The sequence below is a fragment of the Anopheles nili genome, chromosome 3 (assembly GCF_943737925.1).
Source record: "Anopheles nili chromosome 3, idAnoNiliSN_F5_01, whole genome shotgun sequence".
Taxonomy (NCBI): Eukaryota; Metazoa; Arthropoda; class Insecta; order Diptera; family Culicidae; genus Anopheles; species Anopheles nili.
In genome coordinates, this window is record NC_071292.1 from 14391494 (window position 1) to 14406341 (window position 14848).

The following is a 14848-nucleotide window of genomic DNA, read 5'->3' on the forward strand; positions in this document are numbered from 1 at the left end:
GGTAGCTTGTGATGTGAATAATGTTTGTGTCTATGTGTGCGAACTAGTGTATTTGTGTTTGTGTATGTATGTGCGCGCGTGTGCTTTGGTTTTGTTTTTGTTTAGTATAATTTAAACGCGACACTCGGTGCTGTAATCATCGCATCAAGGCGGCACCGTCGCGTATGGGGTCAAATTTAACGAGTGGCAAAACAATTACAACCACCACAAGGCGAGCCTGTTTGGGCAGGATTACGTGGACGACGAGACAGAGAGAAGGCAGCGGAGAGCGAGCGACAACAACGACGGCCCCGGGAACACGAGCTGCTGCCCGCTACCTCCAGCCATCCACCGCGTGTACAATGTTCGCGTAGAATGTCCAACACTCGCTGTTGCTAGATCCGGATGAATTGCAGCCTTCTTCGCAGCTTGAACTTGTCCTGTTTGTTCCGTACGATTGTTGCAACGCAACAGGGCGCCCGAAAGCGAAGGCGAAAGAAGAGGAGCGTCAGGCGACACGGAAGGACGAACAGTGGGTGGTACGTGTGCAGTAGGGCATCATTCTCACAGAGCAATTCCGTTCCGGTCAACCTTTGGAAATCAATCGACGAAAGGAAATTGGATGCTAGCGAGCACGCGACGAACAGCGGCTACCTAAATAACGTGCTATATTGCTGAAAAGCACTCATCGTGTAGAGCTCAGAGCCGAAAAACAGGCGTGCTAAATTGGGAAAGTAAGTTTCGCGGCATGGGGCATTTCATGTTAGATACAATTCCAAGCAGATATTAAAAATAAGCCAATGGGCATAATGAACAAGCCAATACCAACCTCGGGCTGAAACAATTGCACCGAGACGTGGGGTGGATTTGCGGGTTTGTTTAGAACCATAGCGACCGATCCAAGTCTCTCAAAAAAAACATAGCTATACCTCCTCACTGTGGTGAGTTGATTTATGTTCTATGAGTGATTGGTTTTCCCTTCAGCGTGCCTGACCCGCGGCCTGCTTTGTTCGGGCACACTTGAGGTAAAAATGAGTTTTCCAACGCTACACGTTTCGCCAATTGCATGTGCGAGTCAGGCGCGTTAGCCTTCGGGTGACTCACCGGAACAGTCAGCAAGTGCTAGAAAGTGTTTTAAAAACATAAGGTGTGCTCTTACTCATCGATCTGATGCAATTCTCTTCCTAAGGGACCCGAGAACCCTGTGTAACAACCATTGAGAAGAAAAAAAATCATGGCAAAGGAAAGAGTGTTTTTCTGTTTGAAATATCCTTCATTTCGTTTCTGTTGTATTTTGTAGAAGGTGGTATTAAGTAAATTACTCTGGGAGAGACTCGCCAGCAGGTTCACGGCCGGCCTTTAAACGCAGGATCTCACAGAAGAACGTCACCGGAAGTCCCATCGCATCAATGACCGGGTGGAGGGAAAAAGTAGGTCACGAGGAAACTGTTTCATTCATGGACGGTCGTCAAGCAGGCGTTCATTGATTCGCCAGCTCGGGGGGGATATGACATATGTCGAAAGGCCATCCTTTGACATTTTGAGCGTCCGCTAACAAAAGCGCATCCGCATCGAACAGGCCACTTGAAAATTGTATCGGTCTCCGGGACGTGTCTTTAAACGAAACGTGGTCCGCTCACAGAAGCGAGTCAATGATGTGTGGACGCGTTCCTGTGAATATGCATCGTAGCACACTATCGTTGCCGTTGTTCCGCCGACAGTAGGAAGGATAATCCCCGCTCGGTTGCACAAAAGGTTGCAATATATCCTCCACCTTAGGTGAGGGCAGTCCGTAAGGGAACGACCGAGTGTGATCGTAACGCAGGGAATTTCATGTGTGTCTCTTAATACGCTCCGCAATCCGTTTTATGTTGGGGCTTGTAAGATTTTTTTCAACCGAAGGACAAAGAAGATAACCCCCTCTGAGCGTGAGCATGTTTCGGGTAGTACAACCCGAATGGCTGACTGTGTGCATAAATCTGTCGCGAGAAAACACTTTGCTGCTCGTACAAGAGCAATTTAAAAATAATCTATTTTAAATTATTTAACTATGAACAGCGAGGCAATTGTTTAGACACGCATCCGAGAGCCGGACGTCCGAGAGATGTGCCGCTAGAACGAAAAGGTACGCGAATGGGGAAAGGAAATTAGCGAAAGTGGAGTAGAGCGAAGGGATCCACCCGTTGATCGGCCTGGTACACTATTTTTAGTAGTAAAGTAATGCGGCCGGTTTTTAATTGAATTGTGCGCAAACATAATAGAGCTTTCGGTACGTTTCCCGCCACTGTCTCGCTACCGTGTTGTCGTTGGGTGCTCGGGGACATGAAAGCATCGCAAATCAATTTACGTTCCGGAACTGAACAAGCATGCATAGCAATGTTATGGAAATGAGAAGGTCTCGTGCATCAAACATTTCCGGACGATAAGCATAGGGTTTTCCCGATGCATATATCGAATATGTAATCTTTTAAAATTGCTTGATAAATACATTAACATAATACATTTTAAAATAGAAATTTTCATCATTTTTTTTCAAACATTCAAAAATACAATTAAATTTTATAGAAAATAAGTGAAGTTAAAAAAAAAATACAAAAAACACACGATAAAATTTTGTATTAGTTTTTTATTAAAATTTATATTTTTCCTGTTTTCAGGTAGATTTTGAAGTAGTGTAATTAAACATTTTACGTCGAAGAGCATAAAAATTTCGTCTGCAGAATAAGTAAGTAGATTTTGACTTAAAATATAAGTGAATTTGTTTGAAATAACCTGTATTTCACTTGTTTATGTGTTTCAGATTTGATTCTAAGCTCCGTCGTAGAGGTTTCGCTTTTTCTAACCAATACTGCTCGATTGGTCCAGAGGCAACATCTGACGTAGCGGTGTAGTTTTCAAGAATAAAAAAACACCAAAACCCTACAGCAACGATGGGTGCCTTTCTGGAGAAGCCGATGACTTGCAAACACAATGAGCACGGTGAAGGTAACGGGCTTCGTTTTGGTGTCGGCTCGATGCAAGGCTGGCGTTGCGAAATGGAAGATGCCTACCACGCCAAGACGGGTCTCGGCGAGAAGCTAGAGGACTGGAACTACTTCGCCGTGTTCGATGGCCACGCGGGTGATAACGTGGCGAAGCATTGTGCCGGCAATCTGCTGCAGCGCATCATTTCGACGACCGAGTTCGGCAACAATGATATTACGAAAGGCATACACACCGGCTTCCTGCAGCTGGACGAGTCGATGCGCGACATTCCTGAGCTCGCGTCCGGTCTGGACAAGTCCGGCACAACGGCCGTGTGTGCATTCATCTCGAGCCAGCACCTGTACATAGCGAACTGTGGCGACTCCCGTGCGGTGCTCTGCCAGAACGGTCAGGCCATCTTTACCACCCAGGATCACAAGCCCATCCTGCCAGGCGAGAAGGAGCGCATCCAGAACGCAGGCGGTTCAGTAATGGTGCAGCGAGTAAACGGTAGCCTCGCGGTAAGCCGTGCGCTTGGTGATTACGACTACAAGAACATGAAAAATCTTGGCCAGTGTGAGCAGCTCGTGTCACCGGAACCGGAGATATTCTGTCGCGACCGGGACCCAGCCGACGAGTTCCTTGTGCTCGCATGTGACGGCGTGTGGGATGTGATGAGCAACGCTGAGCTGTGCCAGTTCGTGCACAACAGGCTCGAGATCACGGACAATCTGGTAGAGGTTGCGAATCAGGTCATCGATACTTGCCTGCACAAGGGCAGCCGAGATAACATGAGCATCATCATCATCGCGTTCCCAGGCGCTCCTGTCGTATCTGAGGAGGCACAGAAGCGCGAGGAAGCACTGGAGACGGCCCTACGCACTCGTATCGAGGTGATTCTGAGCAAGATGAGCGACGTCGAATACGGTACCCTGCTCAAGGAACTCGCTAAAGAGGACATTCCCGATCTGCCACCGGGTGGTGGGCTGTACGCGAAGAGTTTGTTCGTATCGAAGGTGTTCAAGGAGCTGCATCCAAAGCTGGCCGAAACATGCGAGATGGGAAACTACTAGAATCGAATGAGGCGGGAGATCCGAAAGTGGAGAAAGAGAGCGTGTTTCTCCTGCATCCGGTGGTAAAACTGCGTTCGAGTCCAAAGGTGGCAAAGGGAGGATTCCTGAAAAAAGGCACACGCGCGCAGTTGCGGATCGTTCCGTTCATGCTGGCGGGGACGATCGTTGGTCTGCAAGAGACCGCTTGTTCGATCTCTGCAAATCCTTTACGCCCTGTTGAGAATATGTTGTCTAATTTAGATTTGCTGCCTTTCTCGATTGTCGCAGAGTTCGTGACAGGCAACGTATCGAATGCTAAGCTATGCTGTGTTTTTGTACAACCGACAGCGATTTGCTTACCAGTGGATAAGTCCAAACTGAACTTTAAAAAATAGTAAAGACATTCGTGCGTACACTAGTGTCGTGTTCCCGTCTGCTGCTCGATGTGGCGGATAGGGCCTATGGAAAGTACCACGAGAGAGGCGTAGCTGCCGAAATCCGCATATATACATGTACCATAAGCATATACCTTATAATACACAGAGCAAACAGAGAGATTGTAGTAGTAGCTAATAAGGCTGTGTTACATTGTTGCTGTTAGAAAGGCGCAAACCGAGAAGCATATAGAACAAAAGGAGGTAGTGCAGATTCCCCAATAAAACTAGAATGTAACCGTTAGTTTGTCTTCAAAAAGGGTGCCAAGTGAGTCATAGGTGGAAGATGCAACTAGAAAGCAAACAAGCAGCCGAAACAAAAAACAAATCTATTGTACAGAACATTACGTTTTTTTTCTCATCCAATTTGATGAGCAGTACAGCCCTAGCAAGTGGCAACGAGTGTAGTTCTAGGAAAAGTGTTTGCTTAACAGAGTCCATGTGCAGATTAGCACTAATGAAACGGCTCGAGACAGAACAAATCACCGTTTCATACATTTTAAAGTTAATTATTGTATTATTAATATTATTTTAACATTAATATCTTTATTACTACTGTACACATAATTTTACATGTATGATTAGTGCTGCACTTCCGCATTACGCTATTCACTCAAACAGTGCACTGTCGGTATTCGGATTATTAGCAGCTTTGGTAGGATCTTTTTTTTTTGCTATTTCATTCACCACCGTTCTTCGGTTTCTTTTCCTTGCTGCGGTTATTCGAATGTAGTTTTCGTATCGTTTCGTACTTTCTGTTGAACCATAGATAAAGCACTAGAGATTACTTTGTTAGTAGATGTTATTGTAATAGCGCCACCCATGCCCTTGATTGCGAGAGAGAATACTGAAGTCATCCGATCCGATCCGCGCGAAGGCACACGGATAATAAAACAAAGTAAGGAAGGGAACGTAAGCCAGGTAAACTATAGGGCCATGCAGAGCATTGTGGTGAGTAATGTCCGAAAAAGCAGCGACAAAAGCGTTAAAAAAATACTTGAAGGACCGGCAAAAGTCACCAAACATTGAACATATAAGCCTAGAAATATAATAAAAGACATGTTATGAAATGGAACAAAGTAAAAAGAAGTCAGGGGCAGTAAAAATGGTAACGGGTAGCGAGAAACTTAAATAGCAAAGAACAAACGTACACACAAAATCATTTTTCGTCAATTTTATTTTTTTTCCTTTCGAGGAGAAACGTTGTGATAAGATGCAGAATGGAAATGATGAACGAAAGGGAGAGAGGACAGGCTTCTGATATCATGCCACTGGCGTTCTAGACGGCCGAGAAGCGATTTAAAAATAGCCGGGAAACATACACATTCCATTCGAAGTTTAAGCAAACGCGTAAAACAATTAGCGAATAAATTATTTGAGTAAGCAACGACAAAAAAAATAATCAGCTGGTAAATTTTTCGAACAGAAATAACAGCTTTCACCACAAGAGCCACTATTTCCTAGCTAGAAGACTTGTCAGTAGAGGAATGAACTAACACATGATGAAGAAATCATTTCGGTTATTATTTGTTGATATTATCTTCAGTTTTGCATATTGGTTGGTGTATTTCGGGAATGATATATTGGCGTCTAGCCATTTAGAATGAGAACACTACTAAGTCAGAATGGTGTTACGATACAGCTTGATTACAACCAACGGGTAGATAAGTACTTCTCTCCGCTAAACATTATCTTTTACTTTTCAACATTCGGTTTTGCTGGTCGCATAAAACTATCATGGTCCATAAAGTGATCCGGCAGCAAAATGAGTTTGGCAAATCATGGTTAATGAACTCACGATTTAAACCTATAGCTGCCATCCCGACCAGGTGGCTTTTTACATTTTACTCTTGGGCAATGTTTCCGGAGCATTTACTAATCACGCACACGGAAATTCTATTCCCACGAGACCCTCTATAAAATCTACATAAAGTAAAAGACGATAAACAATAGGGCTCTAAATCCATGGAAGAAGAAACGAGCAAACTGGGGAATATATGCGTTGTCTGTCAACCTATCTACAATCCAAATGGTTTCCGGTAGCACGTCCATGGCTGTTCGATTGATTTAATTTGAGCAATCTTTCTCCATCCATATTCTATCGCGCATCGTAACTAGTGCAAACGAGGCCATTGTCAGTATGCGTCGAACGTTTTTTTAAGCTGAATAATAAAAATATAGCAAAATTTCGTCGGAACAAATAGAACACAAAGTGGCAGATGGAAAGTGTGTATGCGAGGGATAAATAATATTGTAAGCAAACGCAGGAAAAATGTTTCTTATATTACCTTTAGACAGTACGGTCGATGTGTGTTTCGTTTGCTTGGAAAATGCGTACGAGCGTATGAGTGTTCGCCCTAGGTTTGAGCGTAGTCGTCGGGACGAAACCAACCTGAGGTCTGTTTGCATCGGTCGGATGGCGTGCAAACTCAATGCCAGGCCACCCCCTTTTTTGGTATCGGATAGAATAGTTGGATTCAACCGGAAAGGAATTCTCCGGCGCTTTAGGAATGGAATTGTCGAACGTTTATAAAAACAAATTTAAACAAAACCGCCTGCAATTCGCACGGTACCACTAAATGAGCAACTGAACATGAACAGGGACAGAAGCATCAGGGCGAGAACTTACTTAAGTAGAAGGAGTATATCATCAACCACACATATTACGCGTTGCTGCAATTCCATTGGGAGTCTAAATGCGGTGGCGAGGGATAAGCGAAAGAAACAAAATTCACGTTGCAATCAACTACCATACCATACACATTTCTTCTGGTTTACGATGGGATTCAAATATATATATATACACACATATATGAATATATTTTTTGCGAAAAAGACGAAGGGTTGAAAATCTTTAAAGACACGTTCATGGGGAAAAAGAGTAAACTAATGAACCCGCGCCCCACTGATTGTAAGCTGTAACTATTAGAAACTATCCACGTTGGAGCGCGTGGGGAAACTGAACAAGGGAACTCATAACGCCCGTTTAGCAAACCTCAGCTGGAAGAGCATGTGGTTTGTGGCTCCGGGGCGTTTTCCACGAAACCCCTAAAAACAAACAGCAACACAACATACTGTACATGGAAGGAAAACAAAAATAGAGTTGGTGTTTTATTGCTAGAAGACCGTTTGAAATACCTATTGTAGTAGTCCTGTTGTAGCATATCTCACGCATCCGAATCTCGTCCCCCGTTCATTCAGTGTTTAACAAATTATGCCACCTGCTAGCATAATGCGTTGGACAGGCGCTAATGTGTTATATGTTCAAATCCAAACTGATAAATTTAACATAGCTGTTATCGCTTTGTGCCTGATCGTTATCACCTTGGAGAAATTGAAAGTGAATATAGAGAAAGTGCCCAAATGTGGCTCGTGGCCTCTACTCACCTGATAAATACAGTCGCAGTAGGCGTGGATCAGACGCTTTTAATGCTGAACCGCTTAGAATTCATACGACGTCAGGATCGTTCCCATGCACAATGGGTGCCATGCGTTTTACGGTGCTTGTAGTGATAAGCTTTGTCTGCGTGTTTGGTGGAAGTTTGTTCAATTTCGGTCGTACTGAGAAGACAAATCCAGTCCAAGAGCAACATCTTGTTCGTGCGAAAAGAAGCATCGGAGAATCCGGCAATCGGGAGGCGCTTTTAGTGACAACTGAGTTTATTCTTCAGCTTAATGAGCTTATTAAACATTTGGCGATGTACACGCGAGACGAAACAATCGACTCGCGCACGTTGATCGAGCGGGCTGTTGGTATGTGGAATCAAACGGAGTCCATGCTGGACGATATAGTACAACGATCGGAGCATAATTTTACGTTTGTAAGTTCCAACACGACAATTTTCGCCCTGCGACGTGCTTCAAATGCGATCCGAATGGAAAAAGACAACTTTATCAATAAATTAATGCAGCTAAACGACACAGCGTTGGAGCATATTGTATCGCCATTGCTAATCGATCAGGGTATGTTCGAGGTTGCGCAACCCGGTTTTGCCCGTATTATATATTCTAGTGTGCACAGATTGACCCGCGTGTCGGCCAGTTTGTTGCTATCGCTGGAAGCTGTCGATGCACAAAGTATGTCTACAGACCACGCGAGAGCAAACCCGACGAAACCAACAGTTGATATGTTCCTGAAAGGGTTAAAACGCACCATCAGAGATACCAAGCGCAACTATCGCACGCAAACGCTTCGCCTGTACAGGAAAGTTTCCATGCGGCTTTCCGATCTCTCAAACACGCAGGAGCTGGGACAGTATTTGAAGGACCTTGCAATGATTTACAAGACATTCCTGCAAACAATTAAAAGCCTGCTCGATGCTACCTATAAGTCGGTGGAGATGTCCATGTCTACGTCCTACTCAGCGCTGATAGATCAACAACTGACCAACGGTCTCTCGGTTCTGCTCCAAGAAGCAGCAAATGCTGATGAGTACGAATCACTTCAAGTGTGTCTAAAGCGATACGTTTACAAATATTACGACCAGTCACTAGCCAGCGCGAAGCTGCTCTACTGTGGGCAACCGGAATTATCTACATTCGAGTACTTGGTCACGATCGCCATTCCAATTTTAGGACGAGCAATCTTTTCCGACAGTAGTGCCATTCGAATGGATGTTATTTGTACCATAGACTCGCAAGATTGCTTGAATAACGTAAGAAAAACCCATACTTAGTGTTGTTCCATTAGGTCGATTTGTTTCAGAATATCTTATTATTTTCAGTACAACACCTTATTGAGCACCCAGAGTAATGCGATCGGAATTCGTATGGAAAGTTATGCCAATTTCACCCAGCAGGAGCTCGTTAATCTGGCAGTACGAGTAGAAATTTGCGCTCAGTCCGCTACAATTGATGTTCAGTACTATGTGACAAAAATCAAAGAGCGTTTCAACAAATGCTTGATGACAGGAGCTGCTAATTGAGAGTAAATTAGCCAAATCATCTATGTGCATTTAATTTTAAGTTCTTACATTGAAATATATTAAGTTATTTATCATCTGGTTAAACGTTGTAGCAGCGTGTGTTATTTTTGCAGTCACGTGTTTGAAACAACTGACATCCGCGCGAAAAGTAAGTACCACGTGCGCGTACATTTTGAAGGTTCAATTTTGTTTGCAGTTGTGTTTTGTTTAATGATGACTGTAATAAACGTATAAATACTACTGAAATGTATATAAAAGATTAAACAATTCTACAAAAACCTGTAATTTACCTAAAAAGAGGCAAATTTTTTAAAGAAATGAACACCTGCATCCGTATATAAAAACATATAGCGGCTACCATATCTGAAAAGCAAGACATTCAAAACAAAGTCCTCATTTGTTTACGTGCTCTTAACAATTCAATTTTGGAGTTATATTTCACGGATTAAAATCACGTTTCTTAAGGATTTATAATTTTCAGTTAAAAGGTAATTATCTGTTTAGCTCTCTTAACTTTAATGTAGCATTGATTTTGGCACCCTAGTTGGTTGTAAGCTATGAATCGTATCGCGGTTCAATCACGAGGAAGAAGAAAAATATTGAAAGATAGATTTATATAACCGGATAAATTTGATGTTGTTTACAGAGCTGCCTTGATCAGGAAGCCGGATCAAGCCGCCGAGTAAAGTAATCGAAAATGGCATCAACCATAGATAATTTTTTAAAGAAAACAGCTACCGCTGGTAAGTATGAAAAACACAGTGTATCGTTGCATCGTTTGTACTTCAGACTATCTACTTGATTTCATCTCATTTTACAGGAATGGAAGAGTGGCCACGAGATGCCGTGTTGTACCAACCATACGAGGAGGAACAAATTCTGCTGGCCGAAAATGCCAGTTGTCTCGCGGTACGAACGTATCTGAAAATGCTGAACCTTCCCGTGGCTCTAGAACAAAGAGCAAACGCGGAGTTCATCTCGCCCGGAGGCAAAAGAACAAAGCTCCCGGTGCTGCGTGTCGAAAACTTTATCTACGCAGAGTTCGATCATATTACTTCGTTCATCGAACAGAATTTCAACAAATCACTCAACGCGTCCCTTTTGCCGGAGGATAAAGATCTGTTGCGCTCGTCCCTTTGCCTAGCGGAGCACATTTTCACCAACGCTGAACAGTACATCAGCTGGATGGATCAGGAGGTGCGTAATACGGTAACGTTGAAGCGTAATGGCTGCGTATATCCGTTCCCACTCAATCACATACAAAATTGGCGCAAGGAAGCCGCTGTGAAGCGGCAACTTCGCATGGCAGATTATTTGAACGTAAGCCTCGAGAAGGTGATTGCCGATGTCGAACATCTGTGCCAGGATCTGAGCGATCGGTTGGGGACCAATCGATACTTCTTTGGAAATGGGTATGCAGCATGAAAGTTGAATGCGAAAAATCAAAGTCGTAATCATGAATCATTTTCTTTTTTGTTTCATCTGCAGACCAACGGAATTAGATGCATTAGTCTTCGGGCATCTATATAGCATTTTCACCATGAAGCTACCGAATAACTTGTTGGCGTTAACAATCAACAAGTACAGCAATCTGAATACGTTTTGTCGACATATCGACGAAAAATACTACTCAGTGAAGGAAAACCCCAAAGCGACACGCTAAAGAGTGTTCGGCTGATGTGTTTCTAAATACACGTAAATATTGAAACGCTTCTTATCTTAGTTGATCATTTGTCGAGCAACAGCTGACAGAGTTGTTAACATTTAGAGCGTTTTCGCACATACAGTAAAACAGAATAGATGAATGGATTGCAGTGAATGCTGTATATATAACGCGCATGGTTTATTACGATTCGTTCGCATAGTTGGCATTCTCAATTCATCTTTGATATTCCCCCTGTATCAAATGGTTAATAATTCTGCAGTTTCAACCGTGGAACGATGTTCATACTAGTCAGCTCCTGGAAGAGTAGTTTGCACGCGTACGGCATGGAAATTTTCGACACGCTTGCCGACGAACGACAGTTGTGGCACCATGACGAGTAGGCCAGCCGACCGCAAACGTTACACACGTCCACGTCGAATGCATCGGACGAAATCATCAATCGCTCCATAATCAGCATGCTGGCACCGTACGAGATGAGACAGTCACGTTCCATCTCGCCCAACCGGAGTCCTCCCTCACGGCTGCGACCTTGTGTCGGTTGGCGAGTCAACACCGCCCGTGGACCTCGTGCACGCGCATGCATCTTATCCTGAACCATGTGCTTCAGCTTCTGGTAGTACACCGGGCCGGAATAGATGTACGCCTCGAGCGGTTCTCCCGTAATCCCTGAATAAAAAACGTCTTTGCCGAGGTAGTTGAACCCGTGCTTAAAAAGCTCGTCCTGTAGATCCTGACACTTGGACCCGCCAAACGCGGTGCCATAGTGAAATTTGCCCTCCAACACTCCAGCCTTACTGCCGAGCAGCTCCAACGTTTTCCCTACCGTCATACGGGACGGAAAACCGTGCGGGTTCATGACCATGTCCGGTGACATACCGTAGTCGTTGAACGGCAGGTCCTCCTGATCCACGATTAACCCCGTAACGCCTTTTTGCCCGTGACGAGAGCTAAACTTGTCTCCAATTTCTGGACGTCGCGTCTGCCGGAGCAGGATCTTCACCAGGAACTCCTCCTCGTTGTTTGTCGACACGAGCACCCGCTCGGCGTAGCTCGGTTCCGTGCCCTTGTACGTGATCGGTACGGCACTGTACGCGATCGGTTGCTGACCGGATTCCTTTTGCTCGATAGGGTTGTTCGATTTTACCGCCGGCATTTCTTTGTTCACCATCGTCTGCTTGCAGGTGAGCCGCTCGCCCGGCGAAACGATACCGTCCGTGTCGAGGCACTCGTGCTTGCTAATGATCTTGCCCGTAAGAGCGTCCTTCATCGGACCCATGATGCGATCAAACGTCTGGTTGCTATACCGCTTGATTGTGCACTTGCTGTTTTTGTACACGAGACAGCGACCGTACCCGCGGTCAATCGACGCTTTGTTGAGAATAAGCGCGTCCTCGATATCATAACCGGAGTAGCTCATCACGGCAACGGTCGCGTTTTGGCCCGCCGGCAACTTGTCAAAATTCGTCAACTCGATCGTACGCGACCGCACCATCGGACTCTGTGGGTACACAATGTTGTACATCAACGTGTCGATTCGATTTTTCTGATTGTACCCAATGATACCCATCGCTTGTTTCCCCATCGCACACTGGTACGTGTTACGAGGGCTCTGGTTGTGGTGAGGATATGGTACTAGCCCGGCACACACACCCAGCAGGGTGAATGGTTCGATCTCGAGATGAGTCGTCTTCTCCGGATCGATGTCACGTTCCTGATACGCGATGAACGAATCGTTCTCCTCGTTCACATCCAAATACTCAATCAGGCCATCGTGGAGAAAATCATCGAATTTGCGCAAACCAAGCTTCATCTGTTCGATGTGGTCCTGTAGTACGAGCGGTCGTCCATCTTGGACAATAATGTACGGTCGGCACAGGCGCCCTCCGTCCGTGTGGATGTACACGCAGCGTTGCGTGAAGGAAGTGTGGATCGATACAAAGGCTCCGATCAGCCCCCGTCGACGCATCATCCGGAAGACCTCCACCAAACGACGGTAGGCGATCGTTACACCGAGAATGTTACCGTTGATGAACACCATGAACACCTTCGGGTTGTTGATGGTCTCTCCCCCGAGCAACCGAATATCTTCGACACCGGCATTGTAAGCCAGCCGGATCACCGGTTCCTCGTCGACTTCAGTCGTGATGTGCGTCATGAGGGCTAGATTTTTCACCAACCCGCAGGCCTCTCCTTCAGGTGTATCCGAAGGGCAGAGCATGCCCCACTGGCTCGGTTGCAGCGATCGTGGACCCGACACCTTGCGAGTTTTCTCAAACTGCGAATTAACACGCGTCATCATGCCCAGTGCGGATATATAGCTCAGTCGCGATAGCACCTGCGTTACACCGGCTCGTTCCATCTTGAAACGCTTGATAGTCCAATTGCCAGTCGAGATGGCTGTTTCCAGTCCCGAAGTAATCAGCGCTTCCCGCATGTGCTTTCCAACGTCGAATTGAGCTGCCTTGATCTTTGGGATGTTCTTGTCAGCGATCATTTTCAGCTCCCAGTTGAACCGCTTGAACAGATCTTCAAACATGAGCGAAAGCAGCGAACCTGCTAATTCAAGCCGTTTGTTGCCATAATAGTCGCGATCATCAACGGCATTACGGTCCAGCTCGGCGGCCATCACGCGCCTTATCATGAGCGCAACGTAGATCGCTTTCACCTGAAAGTTGAAGCTGGGAACCGGTACGTGTGCCAGGATTGTTGTGGCAAGTAGATCTCGAGCCTCATCAGCTGTGGTTTTGTACTTGGTAGCGGCGGTTGTAAACCGTTTCGCAATTAGTTTCGAGCCCATGTACTCGAGAGCTCGTTGCTGTGTATATACTTTGTGGTTTGCAGCCTCCAGCAACGACGGTGCGAAACGCTTCTGTGTTTCAGAATCAATACCAACAAGCTGCATGATCTCCTGATCCGACGCGATGCCCATCGCCTTCAGAATGATGGCAACTGGGATTTCTTCGGTCATGGAATTGTGCTTGAGATAGTAGCGGCCGTGCTTGGTGATTAGAATCGTACGAGACTTTTTTTCATGGGTCGAACTCGTCACCTGGCACTGGATTACCCCATTGTAGTCCTCCGTGATCATTTTGTTCCAGCTTAGCTGCTCCTGAATTAGGATCACCTTTTCCGTGCCGCGAATGATAAAATATCCACCCGGGTCCATCGGACATTCATTCACCTTCGACAGTTCGTAGTCAGACTTACCCGTCAGCACGCAATTAGACGATCGCAACATTATTGGCATCCGCCCGATTAACAGCCCATTGCGTACGACACGCTGCGTTCCTCGGGTATACTCTATGTCGACCGTTATCGGAGCCGAGTAGGTCATGTCCCGCAACCGGCATTCGTGTGGTGTGGTGGATTTTGTATTATTGAAGCCTTCTTCCACGTCTGGTTTGCCAACGTGTACGTTGAGATACTTCAAGTAAAAACACGGATCAGCATCACTTTTCACCTCCTCATTTGCTTGCACAATCTTCTTTATGTCTACGTTGATGAAGTAGTTGAACGAGTCGATATGTTGCTTCACCAAGCCTTTCACTTGCAAGAATGCTGGCACAAGCTTCCATTTTTCCTACAAAACAGAGAAATCAACTAATGATATGCTTTCTCACAAATCAAGATTGCTTGCGATAGTGGATTACATACCTCCAGAGCACGTTGCGTCTTTTTATAGTTTTTACTCTCCTCTTTCCAACGCTTTTCATCAGTATGCATTTTAGCAGTGTACCCCTCTTACACGTTTTCGATAAATAAAGTTTATTTCTGTTTAACTCACCAAACGTTTAATTAGAATCTCAGAAAAAGGAATAAACTATCCAC

At 45.2% G+C, this 14848-nt stretch overlaps 4 protein-coding genes across 4 annotated transcripts; 3 read left to right on the forward strand and 1 right to left on the reverse strand.

Moving 5' to 3' along the window:
- The first annotated feature begins 2909 nt into the window (after positions 1-2909).
- Positions 2910-4226, forward strand: LOC128723706 (protein phosphatase 1B). Its single transcript, XM_053817471.1, has one exon. It carries the CDS (start codon positions 2910-2912, stop codon positions 4014-4016), a length of 1107 nt encoding a protein of 368 aa, XP_053673446.1. The 3' UTR covers positions 4017-4226.
- Positions 4227-7908: 3682 nt separating this feature from the next.
- LOC128723742 (uncharacterized) lies at positions 7909-9354 on the forward strand. The gene is made up of 2 exons (XM_053817508.1): positions 7909-9084; positions 9154-9354. Exons 1-2 carry the CDS (start codon positions 7909-7911, stop codon positions 9352-9354), a joined length of 1377 nt encoding a protein of 458 aa, XP_053673483.1.
- A 664-nt stretch (positions 9355-10018) lies between these two features.
- On the forward strand, positions 10019-11150 carry LOC128722866 (metaxin-2-like). The gene is made up of 3 exons (XM_053816549.1): positions 10019-10097; positions 10175-10766; positions 10843-11150. Exons 1-3 carry the CDS (start codon positions 10052-10054, stop codon positions 11015-11017), a joined length of 813 nt encoding a protein of 270 aa, XP_053672524.1. The 5' UTR covers positions 10019-10051; the 3' UTR covers positions 11018-11150.
- A 103-nt stretch (positions 11151-11253) lies between these two features.
- Positions 11254-14743, reverse strand: LOC128725690 (DNA-directed RNA polymerase III subunit RPC2). The gene is made up of 2 exons (XM_053819454.1): positions 14675-14743; positions 11254-14600 (listed from the first exon to the last, which is right to left on the reverse strand). Exons 1-2 carry the CDS (start codon positions 14741-14743, stop codon positions 11265-11267), a joined length of 3405 nt encoding a protein of 1134 aa, XP_053675429.1. The 3' UTR covers positions 11254-11264.
- Between the last annotated feature and the right edge of the window lie 105 nt (positions 14744-14848).

Excerpts from the sequence above, each read along its gene's own strand:
- LOC128723706 (XM_053817471.1), top strand. The coding sequence starts at position 2,910 with ATGGGTGCCTTTCTGGAGAAGCCGATGACTTGCAAACACAATGAGCAC.
- LOC128723742 (XM_053817508.1), top strand. The coding sequence starts at position 7,909 with ATGGGTGCCATGCGTTTTACGGTGCTTGTAGTGATAAGCTTTGTCTGC. Across the intron at positions 9,085-9,153 it reads CGCAAGATTGCTTGAATAAC|TACAACACCTTATTGAGCAC; the intron begins GTAAGAAAAACC and ends TATTATTTTCAG.
- LOC128722866 (XM_053816549.1), top strand. The coding sequence starts at position 10,052 with ATGGCATCAACCATAGATAATTTTTTAAAGAAAACAGCTACCGCTG. Across the intron at positions 10,098-10,174 it reads AAAGAAAACAGCTACCGCTG|GAATGGAAGAGTGGCCACGA; the intron begins GTAAGTATGAAA and ends CTCATTTTACAG. Across the intron at positions 10,767-10,842 it reads CGATACTTCTTTGGAAATGG|ACCAACGGAATTAGATGCAT; the intron begins GTATGCAGCATG and ends TTTCATCTGCAG.
- LOC128725690 (XM_053819454.1), bottom strand. The coding sequence starts at position 14,743 with ATGCATACTGATGAAAAGCGTTGGAAAGAGGAGAGTAAAAACTATAAA. Across the intron at positions 14,601-14,674 it reads AGACGCAACGTGCTCTGGAG|GAAAAATGGAAGCTTGTGCC; the intron begins GTATGTAATCCA and ends TCTGTTTTGTAG.